Below are 26,053 nucleotides of genomic sequence, written 5' to 3' on the forward strand. Positions count from 1 at the left end.
ATCTTTTTTCAACTGCTCATGGATCATTCTCAAGGATAGACCATATGTTGGGTCACAAAGCAAATCTCAATAAATTTTAAAAGATTGAAATCATGCAACACACTTTCTCAGATCATAAAGGAATGAAGTTGGAAATCAACAATAGGCAGAGTGCCAGAAAATTCACAAATATGTGGAGGCTCAACAACAAACTCTTAAACAACCAGTGAGTCAAGGAAAAAATTACAAGAGAAATCAGTAAATATCTCAAGGAAAATGAAAATGAAAACACAACATATCAAAACTTATGGGACACAGTAAAGGCAGTGCTAAGAGGGAAATTTATTGCCCTATATGTCTATAACAAAAAAGAAGAAAGGGCAAAAATCGAGGAATTAACTGTCCACTTGGAAGAACTAGAGAAAGAACAGCAAACTAACCCCAAAGCAAGCAAAAGGAAAGAAAAAATGAAGATTAGAGCAGAAATAAATGAAGTTGAGAGCATGAAAACAATTCAGAAAATCAGTAAAACCAGAAGCTGGTTTTATGAGAAAATCAATAAGATTGATGGACCCTTAGCAAAACTGACAAAAAGAAGAGAGAGATGCAAATAAATAAGATCAGAAATGGAAGAGGAGACATAACCACTGACCCCACAGAAATAAAGGAAGTAATGACAGGATACTATGAACAACTTTATGCTAATAAATACAACAATGTATATGAAATGGACAACTTCCTAGAAATAAATGAGAACAACTAACTTTAACTCGAGAAGAGGTAGACAACCTCAACAAACCAATCATAAATAAAGAAATTGAATCAGTCATTAAGAAGCTCCCCAAAAAGAAAACTTCAGGACCAGATGGCTTCACATGGGAATTCTACCATACATTCCAGAAAGAATTAGCACCAATCCTGCTGAAACTCTTCAAAAAAATTGAAGAGGAGGGAAAGCTACCTAACTCATTCTATGAAGTGAACATCACCCTCATACCAAAGCCAACAAAGATATTACAAAAGAAGAAAACTACAGATCAGTCTCTCTAATGAATATAGATGGAAAAATCCTCAACAAAATTCTAGCAGATTGAATCCAGCAACACATTAAAAGAATTATACATCATGACCAAGTAGGATTCATCCCAGGTGTGCAAGGATGGTTCAACATAAGAAAATCAATTAATGTAATACACCATATCAACAAATCAAAGCAGAGAAACCGCATGATCATCTTGATTCATGCAGAAAAGGCATTTGACAAAATTCAACATCCTTTCCTGTTGAAAACACTTCAAAGGATAGGAGTAAGCGGGAACTTCCTCAGCATGATAAAGGGAATATATGAAAAACCCACAGCTAATATCATCCTCAATGGGGAAAAACTGAAAACTTTCCCCCTAAGATCAGGAACAAGACAAGGATGTCCACTATCACTGCTGTTATTCAACTTTGTGTTGCAAGTTCTAACCAGAGCAATTAGACAAGAAAAAGAAATAAAAGGCATCAAAATTGGAAAGGAAGACGTAAAACTCTCACTATTTGCAGATGATATGATACTATATGTCAAAAACCCCGAAAAATCCGCAGCAAAACCACTAGAGCCAATAAATGAGTACAGCAAAGTGGCAGGTTACAAGATCAACACTCAAAACTCTGTAGTGTTTCTATACACTAGTAAGGAACAATCTGAGGGGGAATCAAGAAAGGAATTCCATTTACAATTGCAACCAAAAGAATAAAATATTTAGAAATAAATTTAACTAAAGAAACAGAAGACCTATACAAAGAAAACTACAAGAAATTGCTTAAAGAAATCACAGAAAACCTAAACAGATGGAAGGGCACACCGTGTTCATGGACTGGAAGACTAAATATAGTTAATATGTCAATTCTACCTAAAATGATTTACAGATTCAATGCAATACCAATCAAAATCCCAACAACTTACTTTTCAGAAATAGCAAAACGAATAACCAAATTTATCTGGAAGGGCAGGGTGTCCCAAACAGCTAAAAGTATCCTGAGGAAAAAAAATTGAAGTCGGAGGTCTCACACTACCTGACTTTAAGGCATATTATGAAGCTACAGTGGTCAAAACAGCATGGTACTGGCATAAAGATAGATATATTGACCAGTGGAATCGAGTAGAGTGCTCAGATATAGACCCTCTCATCTATGGACATTTGATCTTTGATAAGGCAGTCAAGCCATCTCACCTGGGACAGAACAGTCTCTTCAATAAATGGTGCCTAGAGAACTGGATATCCATATACAAAAGAATGAAAGAGGACCCTTATCTCACACCCTATACAAAAGTTAACTCAAAATGGATCAAAGATCTGAACATTAGATCTAAGACCATAAAACTGTTAGAAGAAAATGTAGGGAAATATCTTATAAATCTTATACTTGCAGGCGGTTTTATAGACCTTACACCCAAAGCAAGAGCACTAAAGAAAGAAATAAATAAATGGGAACTCCTCAAAATTAAACACTTTTGCACATCAAAAAACATCATCAAGAAAGTAAAAAGACAGCCTACACAATGGGAGACAATATTTGGGAACGATTTATCAGATAAAGGTCTAGTATCCAGAATTTATAAAGAGGTTGTTCAACTCAACAACAGAAAGACAGCCAATCCAATTACAAAATGGGAAAAAGACTTGAACGGACACTTTTCAGAAGAGGAACTACAAATGGCCAAAAGGCACATGAAGAGATGCTCAACTTCCCTGGCCATTAGAGAAATGCAAATCAAAACCACAATGAGATATCATCTCACACCCACCAGAATGGCCATTATCAATAAAACAGAAAATGACAAGTGCTGGAGAGGATGTGGAGAAAGAGGCACACTTATCCACTGTTGGTGGGAATGTCAAATGGTGCAACCACTGTGGAAGGCAGTTTCACGGCTCCTCAAAAAACTGAATATAGAACTGCCATATGACCCAGCAGTACTGTTGCTAGGTGTCTGCTCAAAGAACATAAGGTCAAGTACCCAAATGGACATTTGCACACCAATGTTTATAGCAGCATTATTTACAGATACTGTATGGTCTCACTGATATGAACTGACATTAGTGAATAAACTTGGAATATTTCGTTGGTAACAGAGACCATCAGGAGATAGAAATAGGGTAAGATATTGGGTAATTGGAGCTGAAGGGATACAAATTGTGCAACAGGACTGAATATGAAAACTCAGAAATGGACAGCACAATACTACCTAACTGTAATACAATTGTTAAAACACTGAAGGAAGCTGAATGTGAGAATGATAGAGGGAGGGGGGCTGGGGGCACAAATGAAATCAGAAAGAAAGATAGACGATAAAAACTGAGATGGTATAGTCTAGGAAAGCCTAGAGTGTATAATGATAGTGACTAAATGTACAAATTCTAAAAATATTTTTACATGAGGAAGAACAAAGGAATGTCATTACTGCAGGGTGCTGAAAATAGATGGTAGTTAATATTTTAAAATTTCAACTTATGTGTGAGACTAAAGCAAAAAATGTTTATTTGGTACAAAATTTATATTTTGACTAGTACATTTCCTAATATAACTTATGTAGATAGCTTGATTGAACACCATAAGTACTTGGAACCTTGGGTAGGACATGAGATTTTGTTGGTTTGTCCAGAGTGATGCCCCGATGAATCCCAGAGTGATTTGATCAGTGAGTGGAAAAGTATTTGCAAAGTCTCCTTCAGGGAATGATGAGAATGGAGTTAAATACAGCTTCCCCAAGTTGAATTCTTGATATTCTCACAGGCAGTGTGAACAACCAAAGCTATAGGCTGAGCCCCCAGTCTTGCGGTTTGTTCATATGAAACTTAACCCCACAAAGGATAGGTCAAGCCTACTTAAAATTAGGCCTAAGAGTCACCCCTAAGACAGCCTCTTTTGTTGCTCAGATGTGGCCTTTCTCTCCGGCCAACACAACAAGCAAACTCACCATCCTCCCCCTGTCTACGTGGGACATGACTCTCAGGGGTGTGGAACTTGCTGGCAACTTGGGACAGAAATCCTAGAATAAGCTGAGACTCAGCATCAAGGGATTGAGAAAAACCCTAGAATGAGCTGACACTCAGCATCAAGGGATTGAGAAAACCTTCTCAACCAAAAGGGGGAAGAGTGAAATGAGACAAACTGTCAATGGCTGAGAGATTCCAAAGAGTCGAGAAGTTATCCTGGAAATTATTCTTAGCATTAAGTAGATATCACCTTGTTATTCAAGATGTAATGGAGAGGCTGGAGGGAACTGCCTGAAAATGTAGAGCTGTGTTCCAGTAGCCATGTTTCTTGATGATTGAATAATGATATAGCTCTCACAATGTGACTGTGTGATTGTGAAAATCTTGTGTCTGATGCTGCTTTTATCTACCTTATCAACAGACGAGTAAAACATATGGAATAAAAATAAATAATAGGGGGAACAGATGTTAAAATAAATTTAGTTTGAGATGTTGGTGATTGGTGAAGGGGAGAGGTAAGGGGTATGGTATGTATAATTTTTTTTTCTGTTTCCGTTTTATTTTTCTGTTGTCTTTTTATTTCTTTTTCTGGGTTGATGTGCAGGTGTTCTGTGAAATGATCATGATGATGAATATGCAACTATTTGATATTGTGAATTACTGACTGTATATGTAGAATGGAATGATGATATATTAAGAATGTTTGTGTTTCTTTCTTGTAACTTTTTAAAATATTTAAAAATTAATAAAAAAATTTTTAAACTGAATAATATAAAGATAAATAATTTTAAAATGGGTGAATATTTGAACTGACACTTCTCCGAAGAAGATATATGAATGGCTGAACATCATTAGTCATAAATGAAATAAATACCAATTAAAATCACAATGAGATTTTACATATCCATTAGACTAGATGATAAAGAATCTTAATAGCAAGTGTTGGAGAAGGTATGGAGAAAAAGACAGTACACAAATGTTCATGAGAGTTTTATTCATAATAACTGTAAATTGGAAACAGTCCAAATCTTTATCAAAAGGTGAGTGAAAAAACAAATTGTACGTTACACAGAGTAATATGGATGAATATTTGACAGAAAGTACATCAATGATTGTCTAAGGCTGGGAATGATATTTGGATTGATTATAAAAAGCACAAGAGAATGATTTTATGATAGAACTATTCTATATCTTGATTATGGTGGTGGTTACATAGTGGTAAACATTTGTGAAGACTCATCAAACTGTATATATAAAAATGGGTGTGCTTAAGCCCCCTTTGGGGAATGGCGAGAACGAGAAGAAATTCAACTTCCCCAAGTTGAATTCTTGATATTCTCACAAGCAGTGTGGACAACCAAAGCTATAGGCTGAGCCCCCAGTCTTGGGGTTTGTTCACATGAAACTTAACCCCACAAAGGATAGGTCAAGTCTACTTACAATTTAGGCCTAAGAGTCACCCCCAAGAGAGCCTCTTTTGTTGCTCAGATGTGGCCTCTCTCTCTAGCCAATATGATGAGCAGTCTCACCACCCTCCCCCTCTCTGCGTGGGACATGACTCCCAGGGGTGTGGACCTTCCTGGCAACGTGGGACAAAGATCCTGGAATGAGCCGAGACTCAGCATCAAAGGACTGAGAAAAACCCTAGAATGAGCTGAGAATTAACATCAAGGGATTGAGAGAAACTTCTCGACCAAAAGGGGGAAGAGTAAAATGAGACAAAGTGTCAATGGCTGAGAGATTCCAAACAGAGTCGAGAGGTTATCCTGGAGGTTATTCTTACACATTAAGTGGATATCACCTTGTTGTTCAAGATGTAGTGGAGAGACTGGAGGAAATTGCCTGAAAATGTAGTGCTGTGTTCCAGTAGCCATGTTTCTTGATGATGATTGAACAATGATATAGCTTTCACAATGAGACTCTGTGAATGTGAAAACCTTATGTCTGATGCTCCTTTTAGCTACTATATCAACAGAAGAGTAGAACATATGGAATAAAAATAAATAATAGGGGGAGCAAATGTTAAAATAAATTCAGTTTGAAATAGTGGTAAATGAAAGCGAGGGGTAAGGGGTATGGTACGTATAGTTTTTTTTTCTCTCTCTATTATCATTTTATTTCTTTTTCTGTTTTTTTATTTCTTTTTCTAAATCGATGCAAATGTACTAAGAAATGATGAATATGCAACTGTGATGATATTAAGAACTACTGATTGTATATGTAGAATGGAATATATTTAAATGTTTTGTTTGTTAATTTTTTTTAATTAATAAAAAAAGTTTTAAAAATGGGTGTACTTTATTGTTTTGTAAAAGATTACTTTTCAAAGAATGAATTAGTTGAGGTACGGTTTGAACTTTTTTTTGCAATACAGCAAGGCAAAATTATATATAGAAAATGAAATACCATACCAGAATACAACTTACACTCGCCTCATTAATCCTCATACACACACACATGTATATATGAGTACAACACCACTTATTTATCATTACATGTTATGCATTTGCTTTTTAGAACTTGTAGAAAGTAAGAAAGCAGAGTTATAAACCAAAACACAATAGTACTGGCATTTATAGTGTTCTTATTACCGTCATCAGAAATCTTTATTTCCTCATGCAGTTTCAATCTGTTGTTTAGAGTCCTTTCTTTTCAACCTGTAGAACTTCCTTTAACATTCCTTGTATTACTGGTCTAGTAGTGATAAACTTCCTAAGTTTTTGCTTATTTGGTAAAGTTTTAGTCTCTCCCATATTTTTGAAAGACAATTTTGCTGGATGTAGAGTCCTTCATTGGCAATTTTCTTCTTTTCTGCACTTTAAAAATTTCATCCCGGGCAGGCCACTGTGGCTCAGCAGGCAGAGTTCTTGCCTGCCATGCCAGAGACCCGGGTTCAATTCTGGTATCTGCCCATGTACAAAAAAAATCATCCCACTCCCTTCTTGCCTCCGTAATTTCCAGTGAGAAGTTGGCATTAAATCTTACTGAGGCTCCTTTGTATGTGACACTTTGCTTAGCTCATGTGGCTTTCAGAATTCTCTCCCTACCTTTGGCATTTGGTAATTTGATTACAAAGTGCTACATTGAAAATAAATTTTTTTAAAAATGCTACATTGTGGGACTATTTGGGTTTATCCTGTTTGAAGTTCGTTGAACATCTTGGATGTGTATATTCATGTCTTCCATTAAATTTGGGAAATTTTCAGCTGCTATTTCTTTGAATATCCTCTCTGCCCCTTTCTCTCTTCTCCTTCTGGGACTCCCACAATGTATATAATGTTACACTTAATTGTGTTCCACAGGTATCTCAGGCTCTGCTCACTTTTCTTCATTTTTTTCCTTTTTCTTCTCCTCAGATAGGATGATTTTAATGATCTTATCTTCAAGTTTTCTGATTCCTTTTTCAGCCAGCTCCAATCTGCTGTTGCATACTTATAGAGAATTTTAAATTTCTGTTACAGTAGTCTTCAACTCTGTTTGGCTTCTTTTCAGAATTTCCATCACTATTGATATTCTCTTTGTGTTCGTTTCTCATTCTCATGATTTTTCAGTTTTTTGTCTATGTTTTCATTTACCTCTTTAAAACGTATTTATAACTGTTTTTAAAAAGTCCTTTTCTTGTAGTCCTATATTTGGTCTTCCCCACTCATGTTTTCCCATGCTTTAATCTTCTCTTTTGCCTTGGCCATTACTTCTCATATTTTTGTATGTTTTGTAACTTTTTCTTGAAACCTTGACATTTTAAAAAAATTTTTTATTAATTAAAAAAAAATTACAAGAAGCACAAACATTCCCAACACATGCACTCAGCAATTCACAATATCATCACATAGTTGCATATTCATCATCATGATCATTTCCCACACATTTGCATCAATCAGAAAAAGACATAAAAAGACAACAGAAAAATAAAACAAAAACAGGAAAAAAAAATTTTACATACCATACCCCTTATCCCTCACTTTCATTGATCACTAGCATTTCAAACTAAATTTATTTTAACATTTGTTCCCCCTATTATTTATTTTTATCCCATATATTCTACTCATCTGTTGACAAGGTAGATAAAAGGAGCATCAGACACAAGGTTTTCACAATCACACAGTCACATTGTGAAAGCTATACCATTATACAGTCATCATCAAGAAACATAGCTACTGGAACAAAGCTCTACATTTTCAGGCAGTTCCCTCCAGCCTCTCCATTACATCTTGGATAACAAAGTGATATCTACTTAATGCATAAGAATAACCTCCAGGATAATCTCTCGACTCTGTTTGGAATCTCTCAGCCATTGACACTTTGTCTCATTTCCCTCTTCCCCCTTTTGGTTGAGAAAGTTTTCTCAATCCCTTGATGCTGAGTCTCTGCTCATTCCAAGATCTCTGTCCCACGTTGCCAGGAAGGTCCACACCCCTGGGAGTCATGTCCCATGCAGAGAGGGGTAGGGTGGTGAGACTGCTCATTGTGTTCGCTGGAGAGAGGGGCCACATCTGAGCAACAAAAGAGACTCTCTTGGGGATGACTCTTAGGCCTAAATTTTAAGTAGACTTGACCTATCCTTTGCGGGGTTAAGTTTCATAACCCCAAGACTGGGGGCTCTGCCTATAGCTTTGGTGGTCCACACTGTTTGTGAGAATATCAAGAATTCAACTTGGAGAAGTTGAATTTCTCCCCGTTCTCACCACTCCCCGAAGGGGGCTTTGCAGATACTTTTCCACTCATTGATCAAATCACCCTGGGATTCATCGGGGCATCACTCTGGACAACGGTTTGAACTTTTGCATTGCTTTTAGGAGGGAGGCACATTTCCTGAAGATTTACATTTCAAAAAAGTAGCACTTTAGTACACCTATTGCTTAATTATTTTTAATGTGTTTCTGAAAAATTCAGCTACTATATGAAAAGCTGTTAATGAAAAAATATGTTTTATTAATTTCAGTGGGAAAAACTATGATGTATTTCATCTCTAACCCAAGATACCCAAACAAATTTCATAGATAAAAAGATATATCAACTGAACTATGAAAACAAGTTTAAATAATAAGAAATTTGAAAGTAAATACAGATTGTATATTAAACATAAAGTAAAGAAGGTTTAGTGTATTTCCAAAGAAGAAGAGATTTGATAATTGGTGGTAGTTGTAGAGAAAGAGTATAATAGTCATTCTTTGGAAAGTGCATTCTTCTTTCTGCACCATCTTCTTCACTAATTTTCAACCTTTTGGAGGGCCCAAATTATCTTATGCACAAAGTGCACTTTAAAATAAAATTATAGCTTAAGATTGAGAGAACTTTAAATCACTTGGAAATAGTACAAGTGCATAGTGATAAAACAATCATAGATGATATCCCTTCATTCCTCTTGCTTGGCATACAAGCATAGAGCAAATGTTGGGGTTCATTCAAACATTGCACACTATAAATTTGGTCCAGGTGATATTCTCTGACTGGAGAAATATTAATGTGATGTAGAATGTATCAGTGTTGAAATAGCACATTTAGAGAGTATTTATTCAGTGTATTTTGGGGTGAAAAACATTATACAAAAATCAAAGTCTGCTATATTTTGTACACCAGAAACAAAATAGTGGGAAGTAAAGTTTTTTTAAAGATAACATTTCCAATAGCAAAAGAATATAAGGTGCTTAAGAATCTGCTAAAATTTTTTGTAAAACTTTTATGGAGAAAATTATAAAACTTTATTGACAGACATTAAAGAAAACCTAAACTAATGTCATGAACCAGAAGGAAAAAAGCCATTATGCTATGTTTTCTTTAAGATGATTGTATAATGATGTAGCTTTTGCAGTGTGACTGTGTGATTGTGAAAACCTTCTGTCTGGTGCTCCTTTTATCTACAGTATGGACAGATGAATTAAAAAGATGGATAAAACATAAACAAATAATAGGAGGAACAAAGGTTAAAATAAATTGAGTAGACTGAAATACAAGTGGTCAGTGAGAGGGAGGGTTAAGGGGTACGGTATGTATGAGTTTTTTCTTTTTTCATTTCTTTGGCTTAGTGATGCAAACGTTCATAAAAATGACCATGGTGATGAATGCACATCTATGTGATGATATTGTGAGCCATTGATTGTACACCATGTATAGAATGTTTGTATGTCAAGAATATAGGTTTGTTTGTTGCTTACAATAAGAATATGTTTTAGAAAGCCATTATGCTAATTTTTTTTTTAATCTAAAAAGTGATGAGCAGTCTTTATGTGAGCAAAGTCTGAATATACATAGACCTGGAAATTGGAAAGTAGATTTAGAACCCGTCTTCTCATATATCTCTCCTCCTTTTAATTCTCAAAGCTAAACTTAACTCACATTTCTGAGGAAAACTTATGCCTGGGAAATTTGAAGTGCTTATAGCAGTTTCTTCTTCTTGGGAAGCTTTATCCAGGGAGAATGCTTCATCTGCACTCTCATGAACTCCTCAGATATTGCCAGTATCATATTATATTATAATGGTGTATAAATCTCTAGTCTGTGAGCTTCTGGAGGTCAGGGACCATGAGAAGATAACCATAGCAAAGTGGGTAAGAGCACAGACTCTGGAAATAAGGCCACCTGGGTCCTGCTTCTACCACTTATTAGCTAAACAATTTTGAGCAAGTTATGTAACCTCTTTGTGCCTCTGATGCTTTATTTATAAAACGAGAATAATAAGTGGTATCTACCTATAGGGCGTTTTGAGGATTTTAAATTATAATAATATATGTTAAGTGCTTTGAATAGTACCTAATGTATAACTACTCAGAATATTAGCAATTGTGGTTCTTAACCATTGAGTTACATAAACTTCTCACGGGGCGTGCTGCTAAATTTTTATCAGTGTGTAGTAAAGACATTTACATTAGAGTGGTGTCAGTCAAGTGGAACTTTAGACTGAGCTAATTATGTTACGTGATAGAGTACAGCTTGTTATGACTAAGAAGTAAGTAGCCAAATGTCAAGCCAATGCCAAGGAAAGATGACACTTACTGGAGCAAGTGAGAATTTCGCCTCACAAATGTATTAAGAATGTGATCAGATTGGAAAATCATTCTGCTCAAATAGTCACACTGTACTGCAGGGCAACCAAGTAACTAGTATGACAATTGTGGAGGCTCTTCTGGACACTTTGAAAAATTATTATACTATAGGAATACCTGTGTCAACTTGTTTATTAATTTTCTGAATCTGTTAGTCTCTTCACACTATGAATGCAGAAAGATTGAGCACCTTGTTGCATCCCGCTGAACCAGCAACAGGACTTCCCCTGAAAGACATAGGGGGATATCCGCCAGAACTGCCCCAAACCATCCCATATTGGCTGGTTGAGATTCTGAAGAAAGAAACTCTGAACACCGTGGTGATCAGTACTTAAGCATTTATTAAGGGAACTTACAGAGAGCCGCAGCTACTTTGCAAGAGACTGCAAGACTGGCAGGAAGTTCACTCAAGTGTGTCCACATCTATGGCAACCACTCTTTAGATTATATATAGCTAGAGGGGAGAAGTGGCTAAATGCCAGGGGTGTGCGTGTGCAAGTTTTTGGAAAATATCTGAGTATGTGCTTTTTTATCAAAATAATACACACTTGGGGCAGACATCCTTTAAGGATATAGCAGCCAAAGCTTGGTGTGCTTCCAGCAAGTTATGGGGAAGATGCCTGGGCGCAAGGGCATGGTCAATCCTCGGTCAAGTAAGAGGTGCTGTATGCATCATACCAACTGCTATTCTGACATATAATTGTGGGCAATAAATACATATTGAATGAGCCAATAATTTTTTTAAAAACTTAGTTATCACTATTATTCCTCTTAATATCTTCAGAGTGTGGCACAATAGCACACACATAGTAATTATTGTCTTTGTGCTGCTCCGTGATTTTAGAGGGAAAAGATTTTTTTTAATTAAGACTTATTGGATTTCTGCTGTATGTTGTGGTTTTTCCAGGTCTGCTAGGAAATTATCTTTAAAGGTCTCGTCCATTGATGAATTTACAGTCTAGTCCAATTGAAAAAAATAACCATACATACATGAAACTACAGTGTGAATAATTCAAAATCAAATCATTAACTAGAACAAGTAATTTGTTTAAAGTTAAATAGATTAGCATCTATGAAGAATGATCGGGGTGAAGTAGGATAAGTATGGTCTTTATGTGCACAGCTGTTGATAATGTGAGAGCAAACTAATGAAAATTTAGTTGGACTAATGACGGTTTAAGTTAAGCTACTCCTTTTTGTAACTTGTTAGCTATCAGACTGGCCTCAACTTTAGTGTTAGTCTTGCTACATACATTTTAAACTTCTGAGAAAATCCAATAAATAGTAACCAAGTACTCATTCTTTCTACCTCTCTGAGAATTTGTAGAAGCAACATGAGCCAGGGAGCGTCCCTCTTAAATGTTTATGGACAAAGTGAAAATGGTTTGCTCCTAGATTGTCAATATGATTTCTTAATTAAGAGGGAGAAAGATTGGGCAATCCAATAATGTGTAACAGCCCCATATTGTTAGACTTAAACTGAGACAGAGCTTTTTTTTTTTTTACTTTTATTTGCAAATTAAATATAATTATATTTTTAATGAAATATAATCTTCTTTTGGTTTTTGGTTGTGTGTAATTTGTTCCTCATCCAAAGAATTTAAAGATGAAGATAAACATTCATGACATGAAAAGTCACCCCTTTTCTAAAGCTTTTCCTGTCCTCCATTTCAAAGCCCTCTGCAGAATTAATTATTCCCATCTCTGTTCCCTCGCTAGTCTAATACTCTTCTCTGAGTAGTCATCTAGCCTCCTTAATTGTATTATGATGAACTATATGTAGTGATAATGAGAAAAAGTTATATTTCAAGAGAAGCATTTGGAGAGGTTTTCTTTTTTATTATGGAAATTTTCAAGCATATACTAACGAGAGAGAATGTTGTAATGAATCCCATGTATCTGTCCTCCAACTTCAATCATTGTCAGCATTCTGCCATTCTCGTTTTATTTCCATCTCCTCATATCAGATTTTTTGTTATTGTTTTGTTATTATTTCTGGAGTATTTTAAAGCGAATCCTAGATGTCCTATCATTTCATCCATAGTACTTTAGTATGTATTTCTAACAAATAAGGCTTTTTTATCAATACATTTTTTAATCACACTCAACAAAATAAATAACAATTCCTTAATTAATAATCCATGTCCAGTTTGGCTCAAAACTGTATTTTTATGGTTGATTTGTTTGAATCAGGATCCAGATAAGGTCCACACATTGGCTTTCATTGACATGAACCTACACTCTCCACTTCCTCCAGATTTCCACCACCACCCCCTCCCCATGCTATTTAATTATTGAAGCAACTGGATTGTTTGTCTAATAGAATTTCCTACATTTTAAATTTGAATGATTTTATCTGGTGGTATCACTCAACATGTTCTTCTTGTCCCCTGATTTCCTGTAGATGGATAGTTAGAGCAGGAGAATGGATTTGGTTCCGATTAAGTCTTTTAGCAAGAATACTTCATAAGTAGTACTGTGGATGTCCTATTGTTTCTCATCAGGAAGTATATGGTATCTGTTTGTTTAGTTTGGATAAAAACAGTGGGTTTGGGTCCTATTAAGTCTGATCCTTTTCATTATAAATTCCCCCATTAGCCTTTCACTTGATGTTTTTAGCAACCTCGGATAAACGTTGCCTAAATTCATTATTTCATTGAGGTTTGCAACATGGTGATTTTCTAACTCTGTCATTCTAAGAATAACTGATAAATCAGCAACTATTTGATTTGCTTGAAACACAATCCAGATAGGAAAGACCAAAAAAATGCTAGATTTTTCCCCTTTTTTTATTAGTTTTTGGAATCATGAGTTGAAGTGACTAAGGGCCTTATTTTTAAATATCATGGACTTTTGTATTTGTTTTTCAATCTATTACAATCATGACACTTTTTGACTCTCAATAGTGTTCCATTTTTTTATCATGATGATGAATATGCAACTATGTGATGATATTGTAAAGTACTGATTATATACGTAGAACGGAATGACCATATGTTAAGAATGTTTGTGTCTGTTTATGTTTTTTTAATTAATTTAAAAAATGCATAATTTGGTTATTTCATACAAGTGAAATCAGGCAATATCTGTCCTTTTGTGTCTGGCTTATTTCACTTAGCGTGATATCTTTGATATCCATGTTGTATGTATTGGGACTTCATTCTTTTTATGGCTGGATGGTGTTCCATTGTATGCATATATCACACATTTTGTTTGTACATTCGTCTGTCGGTGGACACTTGGGTTGTTTCCATCTTTTGGCTATTGTGAATGGTGCTGCTATGAACATTTGTGTGCAAATGTCTGTTTGAGTCCCTGCTTTCAGTTCTTTGGGGTATATATATGCCTAGAGGTGGGGTTCCTGGGTCATATGATAATTCTATGGTTACTTTTCTGGGGAGCTGCCAAACTGTTTTCCACAATGGCTCTACTATTTGAAATTCCCACCAGCAATGTATCAAAGTTCTTATTTCTCCCCATCCTCATCAACAATACTTAATATTTTCCCTTTTTTTTTTTTTTAACAGCCATTCTGGTGGATGTGAGGTGGTATTTCATTGTGGTTTTGATTTGCATTTCCCGTGTGGCTAGTAATGTTGGGCATTTTTTCATGTGCTCATTGGCCATTTATGTGTCGTCTTTGCCCATTTAAAGTTTTTTTGCTGTTGAGTTGTAGGAGTTCTTTATATGTCTGGAATATTGACCTTTGTCAGATATGTGGTTTCTGTATTTCCCCCAATTTGTCAGTTGTCTTTCCACTTTCTTGATAATGTCCTTTGGCGCACAAAAGTTTTAAATTTTGATGAAGTCCAATTTATCTATTGTTTTCTGTTATTCATGCTTTTTGTGCAAAGTCTAAGAATCCATTTCTGATACAAGGTCCTGAAGATACTTCCCTGTATTTTCTTCTAAGAGTTTTAAAGTTTCAGCTCTTATATTTAGATTGTTTATCAATTTTGAATTGTACACCATGCGTGGAATGTTTGTACATTAAGAATGTATGCACTTGTATGTTGTATCAATAAAAAAAAATCAATTGGCTAAAAAAAAACTGTCCCATTTTAGTGAGCTCCTTTAAGTTGGCTTCTGTGGCTTTTGACATTACTTAAAATAATCTTTGATAACTTCCTTACTTTCAGACATATAAAGATATCCCTGGTTTGTTATTCCTGCAAAGGATAAGCTAAACCTACTTAAAATTATGCCTAAGATTCACCCTCAGAGAACTTTTGTTGCTCAGATGTGGCCTCTCTCTCTCTAAGCCAACTCAGCAGGTGAACTTGCTGCCTTCCCCCTACATGGGACGTGACTCCCAGGGATGTAGAATCTCCCTGGCAACATGGGACAGAGCTTCCAGGATGAGCAGGAACTCGGCATCAAGGAATTGAGAAAGGCTTCTTGACTAAAAGGAGGAAGAAAAAAATGAGATAAGATAAAGTTCCAGTGGCTGAGAAATTTCTGAGTTGAGAGGTTATCCTGGAGGTTATTCTTAGGCATTATATAGATATCCCTTTTTAGTTTGTGGTGTATTGGAATGGCTTGAGGGAGATACCTGAAACTGTTGAGCTGTGTTCCAGTAACCTTGATTCTTGAAGACAGTTGTATAAATATTTAACTTTTACAATGAAACAAAAAAGAGATATCCCTGGTTTGACTTTCCTGCTCTAGTCTTGGAATCATCCATTTCTCCAAAGAACCCTGGTTTCTTTTTCGTGGAAATGTGGGTACTAATTGTGTTCATTGCTACTGGATTGTCATTGTTTCTAAGACTTTTCGCATGGTCAGTGTTGGTAAATATGTATTTTTTGGAAAGAGAAAAATAAATCAGGTGTTACTACAAATACATCCAATTCAAATTAAAGATATTAAAAGGTTTTGATTTAATATATTTACTTTTATAATGGTATCTCGTTTCTTTTACAATGAAAATCTTATTTCCTAATAACTCACATAATTATTTATCTCCTTTATCCTATAGTAAAAGTAGCTTCAAAAGACCTAACTGCTTATAACGAGTCTGTCGGATACAATTTAAAGTTTCTCTGTTTCTTTTCATCCTTAGAATATGTGCTTCCAGGGATGTGTCATCAGAATATGTCTTTATAATTACTTAAATTTCTATTTAAGGATTTTTTTTAATTGCATAAAATATTTACATAGTATCCCAAAATAAAACTATAAAATAAAGTACATTCAGAGTGTCTACCTTTCGTCTCTGTCCCTTCCCAATCTCTTTTTTCCCACCCCTAGGTACTATCATTATTAGTTTTTTATTTATCCTTCCACTGTTATTGGTTGTTTGTTTTTAAATACAAGCAAATATACATGTATTTGTCCTTCCTCCCAAATTTTCACATAAGATAATAATACTTTACATATTCTTCTGTGCCTCGCTTTTTTTCATTCAACTGTATGTTCTGGAGATCACTTCATAGCAATACAGAGGTATATTCCTCATTCTTTTTTGCAGCTGAATAGTTATACCATAGTTTCTTCAACAGGTTCCCTCCCTGTTATTGGACATCTGGGTTGTTTCCAGTCTTCAGTATTACAAACAATGCTGAAATGAATAGGCACCCAAATATTTTTATTTAATATTTTTAATATTTTTGCTGGTTTATCTTTGGGATAACTTCCTAAAGTGGAATTGCTAGGTCAAAGGGTAAATACATAATAATTTTGCTAGAAAAATAATTTCTTATGCATGGTATTTAATTAAGAATTGAAAAGGCAGCAGAATTCCTCTTTCCTCATATATAAATAGATAATTTCAGTAAATATATAGCTGACTGCCTACTATATGCCTGGCAGTATAAAAGATTTTCATGCATTAATTAATTTCACAAGAGCCTGCAACGTTTATTTTATAATCCCCATTTTATAGATAAAAAAAAAAAAGACTGATGCTCAGAAAAGTAAATGACTTGCCCTAGGACTTTAAAGCTTAGAAATGGGAACTTGGCCCTTTCCCACATGAAAAAGCTAGAATGGGCATCGCTCAAATACCCTTAAAGGGTGGAGAAAGATCAAAGGTGATGGTGGAATTATACAGAGAAGGTAGGGTTTAACAAATGAGTGTGATTGCTGAATCACTATATTGATATTTCTTTTAGTCTCCAGTATCTTAGAGCAGCTAGAAGTAAAAACCCTTCTGTTCCACAACTAATTGTTGTGACGTACTTTGAAATTTATTGCTTTTTTTGGTATATATGTTATTTTTCACAAAAAAAAAAGTCAATTGTGATGATAAATTTAAAATTATTATAAAAAGTAAAAAAAGAAAAAAGATCAGGGTATTATTGTTTACAACTGCATGTGAATCTGCATTTCTCTCAAAAGGCTTTTTGGTTTTAAAAATAAATAAATAAGTCAAGCCAGAAGACTCAGATCTTTTGCACCACCACCCCCCCAAAAAAAGAAGAAATGGGGGGTAGGATTTGAATCAGATCCAGGCTTGTCCACCTCCACAGGCAGATAAACTCCTTGTCACTATATTATATTGCCTTTCTTAACCAGGGAGAAGGCAAGGAGTAGGGGATTAGTGAAGGAGTAAATGGTTTAGACTCCTGTTTTAATCTGGCAGAAATACAGTACTTTCTTGTTCTCTTTTTATAAAAATGTTGTAAAAAAATAAGCACTTTTGTTTCACCTGGGAATATTTATTGTACAGGACGATATAGAAACATACCTTTTTGTCCAAGCGAAACAAAATAATTTCAGTATGTTTTTATTGCTATTTTATTTAAGATGGTTCTGTCTTTAAAATACCATGGCAAAAATATCCCCCAGATATTTCTAGCCTATTAAAAATGATACACCTTCTAAGTATCTTATTTAGCAAATATTTTAAAAATCTAGAAAAGTTACTTTATAAGTATCTGTTTAAATTAACTTTAGTAAATAAAATAACTAAAACGTTGTTCAGGGTTCTTCTGTAAGTAGCCATAAAGTTAATCTTAGGGGGAGATTATTTTTTTCTTGCATCAGCATTATTGAACATTTTATATGTGTTATCCTTTTTAAATCTCATAACAACCAGTGAGGTAGATACTGTTTTGTCCCCCATTTTACAGATGAAGAATCTGAAGCATAGAGAAGATAAGTAATTTACCTGAGGTTGAAACCTCGTAAGTGATAGATTCAGTCCTCGGGTTCAGATCCTATGTAATCATAGGCTTTCTATCATAAGTATTAAAAAGCTCATATCAAACAACAAAAAATAGTGTATATAAAGGAAAACATTTTTATATTCTTCTACTCTAGTGAGTTAAATTAAATCCATACTATCATCCAGTGAACCGTGTATAAAGATTCATAGACATTTTCTTTAGTGTCTTAAACTAAAACTAGCTGCAGTTAAAACCCAGATTCTAATTTTACAATGTACAATTAATTTTACAATCTGTAAAATATTTAAATAAAATGTTATTATTCTCTGGCTTAAAGAAAAATTCTCCAGTAACTATGGGAATGCTTGAAGATGGCATCTTAAATCTCTCTGCAAGTCATGCACAAAGTGTTATTGCAATGAAAAAATAGTGGCGTGAATAATACCTGCTCACAGCCCAAGACACTTGATGTATCTTGGGCCTCAGTGTTTGTTGGATTTTGCAATTTCATGAGCAAGATTTGTATTTTTTTTTTAAGTTCTATATTTCTGTGCATTCCATTTAATGTCAGATCTGTATTCTTGACTTGTAGAGTTGCTTTAAAAAAAAAATCTCAGTCCCTCCTCCCGCCACTCCCCATCCCCCCACACTCATTTTGTATAATATGGTAATGATATCACCGTAGCAGTAATTACGGGTCATCTTCATTTCTTTCATCTCTGCCTGTTCTGATGGCTTCATTCCTTTGACGGAAAGATTTGGCTCTGGGTGCTATGATTATTTTGTTAAGCGTTATTCGAATAGACAGGAGTGAGAGAAATTAATCAATCCAAATGCAATTAGCATCATGTTTAACCCAGTGATGGACGTCTCAAGGTGAAACAGCCAGGAGAGTTTCAGACATTATTATTCAATCCAGTGGTTCTTATCTAAATTATAATCAAGAGAGGTTTTTATTGGCTTCTCAATGGGAAATCGTAACTCTTTCCCTGTCCTGGGGTTCAAGAAGACTGGGCCTCCATTCTGTCCACATCTTAGCTTCTGCCAGCACCTTGAAATGGGAAGAACCAAGCAGGAAAGTTGTATTAATATCCAAGTCATTTGAAATTCCCTATGCTGTGATATTGATCTGATTTTCCTGAGAGTGAAATCTAGCCTATGGATAAGCTACTCTTACCTAACTTAGGGCAAAATATTTTGTCTGCTGATCAAGTCACTTTGACTAGCTGTATTCTGTCTTAGCCTTATGTGATAGGCTATTATTGCTGTTTTCACTTTATGGATGAGGAAATTAAGACTGTACGAAGCTACTATCCTTTGGTCATAATAACTGTTTCACCAGGATGGATTACCATGTAAAGGCTCTGAAGCATGACTGTTCTGTGCAAATTTATGAGTATTTAATAAAAGTTCTATCCCCAAGAGTATTTGTCCATTGCTTTGATCTTATTGCCTTTCACTCAATTGAGTTTTACCCTTGTAAAGGAACTAAGTGATGCTCTGAAATAGACTAAATAGTTAGTTTTCATTCCTTCAGCACAAATCTTTGGGGGTTTTTGGTTGTTGTTTTGGCTTTTGTTATTTTTAGTAGGGAAAAGGATGATAAGAAAGAATGTATATCTGAAATCTAGTCTTGTTTTGCTTTTACAAGAGGGCAGGGCAAGGAGACTTGATGGAGAAACACAAGCTTTCACCTGAATAGAACATTTTTCAAATGCCTGACAATTAAGATTCTTCTACTTCTGCCTTCAATCTTCAGGCATCATGGCTGACACATTCCATATTTTATGTTCCTGTTTGATGTTTTATATTCTGAGAATAAATCTGTTGGCTAGATATTTCTGTCCTCTTTTCTTTCTGTTGTGAAAAGCCGTTAAAATTATTTTCCATATTGTAACTGTCCAAATTTGTTTACCTTCACATCGAGTCTTGGCCTTTCTTTCCCTTAGTACTTCTTGGATGAGACAGTCTCCTGAAACAGGTCTTACTGTGAATTGAAGAAAAAATGTTTGACATAATATTATCTTTTTCTAAATTCACTTGAGGGAGAACTGCTCTTAGCTACCCCACCATTTTGAAAGAAAAAGTCCTGTTAGAAAGACAAGATACAAAGAAAAAGTCCTGTTAGAAAGACAAGATACCCAATAGAGAATCTGGGAAGTGTGTCCTTCAAAAACCGTTTTTGAGAATTTTGAGGAGAGAGATTTTGATAATGAATGAGAGTTTTATCATAGACATAGCACCCAGGTGGTTCTTTTCTCCAATCTATACTATTTCAGTCTCCTTTTTGAAATGCTTAAGCCCTAAGAACTTGAGGCAAAAGCCCAAGGCTGTTCTACTGCCCTTCAAATGCTACTTTTCCATTTTAGAGAAAAGTTACATTTCCACCAAAGACTCTCACTTATGTGTATTCTAAAAAAAGAGCTGATTGATAATGGCCTGTGGCCCTATTTCAGTTACATTAGCTGCTGAAAGCCAGGGAGCCTCCTAATGGAATGAGGCACCGAGAGACCCTTCCTCTTCAAGTGTCACTGTGCTCATCTCATAGCACCTCCTACTCTTGACAATGGAACCAGCACCAGCTGCTCTAACATCAGAGGCATTAAAAAGTGCCTAGTCCTTGATTTGAATTATTGATTGCATGATGGTACTCTTCATGTGCAGGCCTGACACTGAACTGAATGATGGTGAAGAATCTCAGTCTGGCAGACTGCCCTGGACTGGCCCTGCTATGCCAGCTCTGTGCCGTAGCCACAGGAAAACTTTCCATGGTCCTGAGAAGGAGAGAAATCACTGTTAGAAATCACATTGGTTGCCTTTTATTCTCCTCTAATTCACCAAAATACCTGTGAAGAGCTGGTTCCATCTCAAAGGTCACATTGCCATTGGGAACAGTCCCTTTCTGTTAGAAAGCGTGTCTTCAAATTTATGTGAATCTTAGTCTTCTTTAATGTCTAGTACATAGTAGACCATGGGACTGACATAAGTGTCCACCCACAACCTTCATGCTTCTCTTCTGCACAGCACACACTGACAACTAGTAGGTCCCACTTGTCATGGTTATTACACTGTATTCAAAGGACCAAAAAATAACTTTATGGACTAGCCAAAGCCATAATGATAATAAATGGCATCATTTCTACAAAATATTTTCTATGAATCTAATAAGCAGCCTTTTACTACATTGATATAAACTAAACTAACTAGGATTTTACATGTTCCTTCTTGCTTAATGTAGCTGCTGGTATAGTTGAGGAAATTAGCTACTTCTAACACCCAATATTACTCCAGCAGGATTTAATCCTCCAAACTCTGTGTGCCACACAAGGGCAAGTCATTCGTGTTACCATTTGCTTTGCATTTGAAAATCTTTTTTAAAAATAAATAGTTAGGCTATTTAGGGCGGGCCACGGTGGCTCAGCAGGCACGAATGCTTGCCTGCGATGCCAGAGGACCCAGGTTCGATTCCCGGTGCCTGCCCATGTAAAAAATAATAATAATAATAGTTAGGCTATTTATGTACTGGTTCATTGCAGTCCTGGTACCTCTTTTGTGAACCAGCAGCTAGGGAGACTCCAATACTTGCCAGGGCCAATGAAAAACCTAAGGAAGGAGTTAAGACTGAGAACAACGATCATATTGGCTTTAGGGCAGGAGTGGGTGGACAGGATGGATCTGTGTTGCAGTTTAAGGAGCATATACTATTCCATAAACTAATGAAAGCCTATTGTGAATGACAGGGTTTGTCAGTAAAGCAACTCAGATTCCGATTTGATTGCCAGCCAATTAATGAAACACGCATCTGGACAGTTGGAAATAGCATAAAAGGACACAGTTGTTGTGTTCCAGCAGCAGACAGGTGGTGTGTACTAAACAGGGATACTGCTATTCTAGTCCAGAACTCTATTCCCATAGACCAACGATACATTCTCAATTGGAAAACCACAATTTGGTTCCACCACATCCTGAATACTAACCACATAGTTACTCTGTTCTTTTCCCTTTCTCATTCCTTTGTATGAGTAACTAAAGTAACTGGTATATGTACACAAGCATATTGCCTTTTTTTTTTTAATTAAATAGCTAATGATTGGTGTGTTTTGATTGACATCAGATGGAGGAAATGAAGATGGGAAAGACTACTGGTTTTTTGAAAAATATCCCCTTTTTTTCTATTAGTCCCATGCTCATTCAACTTTTTCTTTATATTCCAGTAGGTTACTTTGCTCTCACTGTTTTAACAAAACAGCTGCATCAATAAAACTCTTGCATATCTTGTTTGACTAGAGAATTTTAATGTTTTTTATTTATCATTGTAAAACCAAGGTTGATTTTATAGCTTTTTTATACATAGCCGTTATATGTAGGGCAGTCTGTCTTTAAGTAGGGATACCTTTTTCTAAAAGAAATTAATCCTAGATAGGTTTCCTTTCAAGACAAGCATCTTGTTTAAATAAAATTCTTGAAGTAAATAAATAATAGTTACTAATAATGAATGCATCACTAGTGTTTACTGACTGCCTGTGTGACCTGTATGTATTATCCCGCCTTGAACAGATGAGGAAACTGAAGCTCAGAGAAACAGCTTGGGTAACTTGCCTGTGGTGGTCCATGGTGAATGTAAGAGCTCCCATTCAAATTCAGGTCTCTTTAATGCTAAACACCTTGTTCTTTTCACAATGTTATGCAGCCTCCTTTGTTTCCTGGTAACTCATATCAAAGTCTCCTAAAGACAGACCTGTTGCTCTTCTGGCTGTGAAAGAACCAGTGAAAAGGCCCTCTTCTCCACCTCTCATGTTTTTAATTGTATTGAGGCACAGAAGTATTTAAATGAAATATTTAGTTTGCATTGGAATTAAAAACCAAATACTATGAGTTTTTTCATTTCACTGAAAAGTCACCTAATCTTTACATTCTTCTGTACATAGAAACTGAGCAAATTTTATCAGGCAATTGCCTCAAAGTTATAATCTGGAAAATCTTTCTGTAATGAAACCCATATGTCATGGGTGAAATGTGCAAAGCCCTGGAAGAGAGGGTTGGCCTCGTGAGATATTCTGCACCCAATCTCGTTAACCAGGGTACCTCTGGTAATCCCTCATCCCCTCACCAGTGAGAAATCAATCTGTACCACTGAATCTTTTTCAACCATCCACCAGAAAATTTACTGCAGCGATAGCAGTTTGGGGATAGTCATTGTGGAAAGGGAGCCAGAGGCAAGGCTAAATGTAGCATGGAAGAATTGGAGAGTCTAAAGAAGAAATTGTGTAACCACATACCACCTTCCAAGCAAGCAGGATAGAGTCCTCCCTTCAGCCCTGACCTCTCTAAGTATACCCAGGTATTTATAGCTGCCATGAACCTGACAGCCTAGAGAACTCTAAAGAGAATAAATAGAAATAACATAAACTTGAAAGTTGGTTGTGGTTTATCTACTTGCTGTCTTTAAAAGTGTATGAGTTGTTCCCTATCTCACAATCTCCACCTCAATTCACATGTTAACCCTCTGGTGACAAGGTCTACTGTGGATTTCTCTGTTTATGATCTCTGCCTTGCGTAGGAGGGCCTATGAATCATGACCTGATGTGAAGGTGATGCTTCTCTTCTGCACAGAATACACCGTGCTGGCTGATGACCAGTAGACCCCTCTTGGCATAGTTATCAGAAGGTGGTGGCAGTGTTTCCTTCCTGTAATCCTAGAAAATAAATCCAAAATCAGAAAATGGTTCCAGAGTGCCCTAAAAATCCAGTCTAGAAATTCTGTCCTCTCTAGGATTGTTTTCTATATAACACACTGTAAAAGGAAAAGAACCAGGAAAGAAAGGAGGAGCTGGAGTTCCTGAGGAGTGTGTAATCTAACCCTGGCCATCATGCTAAGATGATATGAAGCTATACCTATTGGGAAGAAGGCAGAATGGAAGAAATCTCTTCCTCTCCTCTGCCAACAAGCAGTAGCTATCCAAGTGCTTTTCCCCAAAGAGATTTGAAATCCTTGGTAGGAGTCTTAGTAAAATACTTTTACATATAAAACACCACTGGAAGGTGTATGTGTGTTTGTGTGTGTATGTGTATAGAAGAGGAATACAGAATAGTAGCAGAAGGCTCTCTCCCTACTCCTAATGGGATTTTGTAGCAGCATGTGTGAATTTGTTTCAGAAGTCAAAAATGAACAGATGTTGGTATAAATTACCTCTGTGTTTGATGTCTTGCAAATTAAAAGCGCAGTTGGCATCACTAAACAATTTCACTAGGTTTGGGGGGAGTACGGTTAGCGGATTGTGATTACTGTAGCAGCTCGGTAAGAATCTTCACCCTGCCACAGAGCAGGAGAGCAAGGATAAAGAAATGAAGAATAAAATGAAGGGTATGTGAATTAATCAGAAATGCTAACATCTTTGATGACAAGTGAACAGGAAAGCACGTGCTCTGGAGCAGCCCCCAACCCAGAGCAATTTCTCTGTGTGCAAAAGGGGCGGGTGCTTAGGATCTGATTTATAGGGCACAGCCCTCTTTTAGGGAGCGACTATGTCACATATTCGTATATCTCCTATATGGGACTGGCGAGTAGGAAAACTTTCTCCCCTCCCATGTAGAAGATGATGTCTTTGGAATTACTTCTACTTTTACGGTAGTCTCCTGCATCTCTGTGTACTTGAATTAGGTTGGTGGGGGGGGGGGATGATTGAGTGAAAAGGGGTTGTTAAAAGGGATTGCTTAGATTCAAGGAGAGCTTGCACTAAGAGACTTTGGCATATCCATTTATTTTTCCTTTTAAATTCTTTTGATCCTTTATATAGATTAGGTCACTTTTTTATTCTCAGACTTAAAATAGTGGTCATTCTCCCATTTGGGGAAGAAACAGTGGAAAATCATGATCTCTGAGATGCAGTAGGCAGAAATAATTAGTAAGATCAGTGCAGTGCTCCGTGCCCAGCAGTGTTTTTGTATTGTCCCTTGTCTACCTGTCACACTTGCTTCGAGCCATGTTGCAGCTGAAAGTCCTTAATAGGCATCTAGCCTAAGTAAACCACCCAACAGGTAGAAGTAAATGATGAGACCCACTCTCCCTAAAAGTATAAATAAATTCCTATGGAATCAGGCTTAGGGAAGAGGTTCCAAGGAATGAGGCTTAGAGATTGCTAGCCTCCTTTATCACAATTTATTCATCCTGCAGATTCTGACTATAAGAGACAACATAGGCTACTTATCCATTTCTGGAAGGTGCTGTGTTAATGATATATAATAAAACTACTATACCAAGCGTATTTACTACCATTATTCAAGAGAAAAGTCAGGAAGATGACATTAGCATTCTCCCCATTTTACAGATGAAGTAACTGGGGCTCAGAGATCTAATCCTGCCCAATGTGTCAGCTAGCTGCTAAGTACTAGAGCTGGAACTTAAACTGAGTTCAAATCCTGTGTTCTCCGAAATAAGCCTGTGCTGCCTCCCATGTGCAAGAAAGAACTTGCGTGGATTTCTTCTAGGGAAGTTAGTCCTTGACTTCTATCTCCGCTAATCTGGCATTTCTTCCGTCAAGGAAAATGTATTTTCTTGCCAAATTTACAAGGTACATTGAAAAAGAATCCCATGCTATAGAGAATAGAGCACCAACGGCCACTAAATAGTCTTATTATTTGTCTCTAGAAGGGAAGGAAGCTAACATTTCTTGTGTTTCTACTTGGTTCTAGTTCTTTTGTATTTTATTGTTCATCTAACCAACACTTATTCAGCAGTTACTGAGGTCTAGCACTACGCTAGGTCTTGATGGTATTAAGACTAATAAAACACAAGCTTTGCCATGAATTCTTATAGTTTAGTAGAAGAAGACAAGTACATAAACAAGTAATTGCATGCAGGTCTTATAGAACTTCATATGTACAGGATTTGGTGTAAGTCCACCCAGGAGGGTATAATCAGTTTGATTTGGGCAGG

General features: G+C 36.1%; 1 protein-coding gene across 3 annotated transcripts in view; it reads left to right on the forward strand.

Moving 5' to 3' along the window:
- The window catches only part of LIN52 (lin-52 DREAM MuvB core complex component), a 157,837-nt gene that overhangs the window by 128,137 nt on the left and 3,647 nt on the right, over nt 1-26,053 (forward strand). The window contains exon 6 of one of the 3 annotated variants that reach the window (XM_077123038.1): nt 3,906-4,379. The exons of the other annotated variants lie outside the window; for them this stretch is intronic. Coding sequence (XP_076979153.1) covers nt 3,906-4,027 — 122 coding nt within the window. The 3' untranslated portion in view covers nt 4,028-4,379. Of the gene's footprint in view, nt 1-3,905; nt 4,380-26,053 lie in introns of those variants that run through there. 3 annotated transcript variants of the gene reach the window in all.

This window comes from Tamandua tetradactyla, chromosome 12, assembly GCF_023851605.1.
Source record: "Tamandua tetradactyla isolate mTamTet1 chromosome 12, mTamTet1.pri, whole genome shotgun sequence".
NCBI classification, from domain to species: Eukaryota; Metazoa; Chordata; class Mammalia; order Pilosa; family Myrmecophagidae; genus Tamandua; species Tamandua tetradactyla.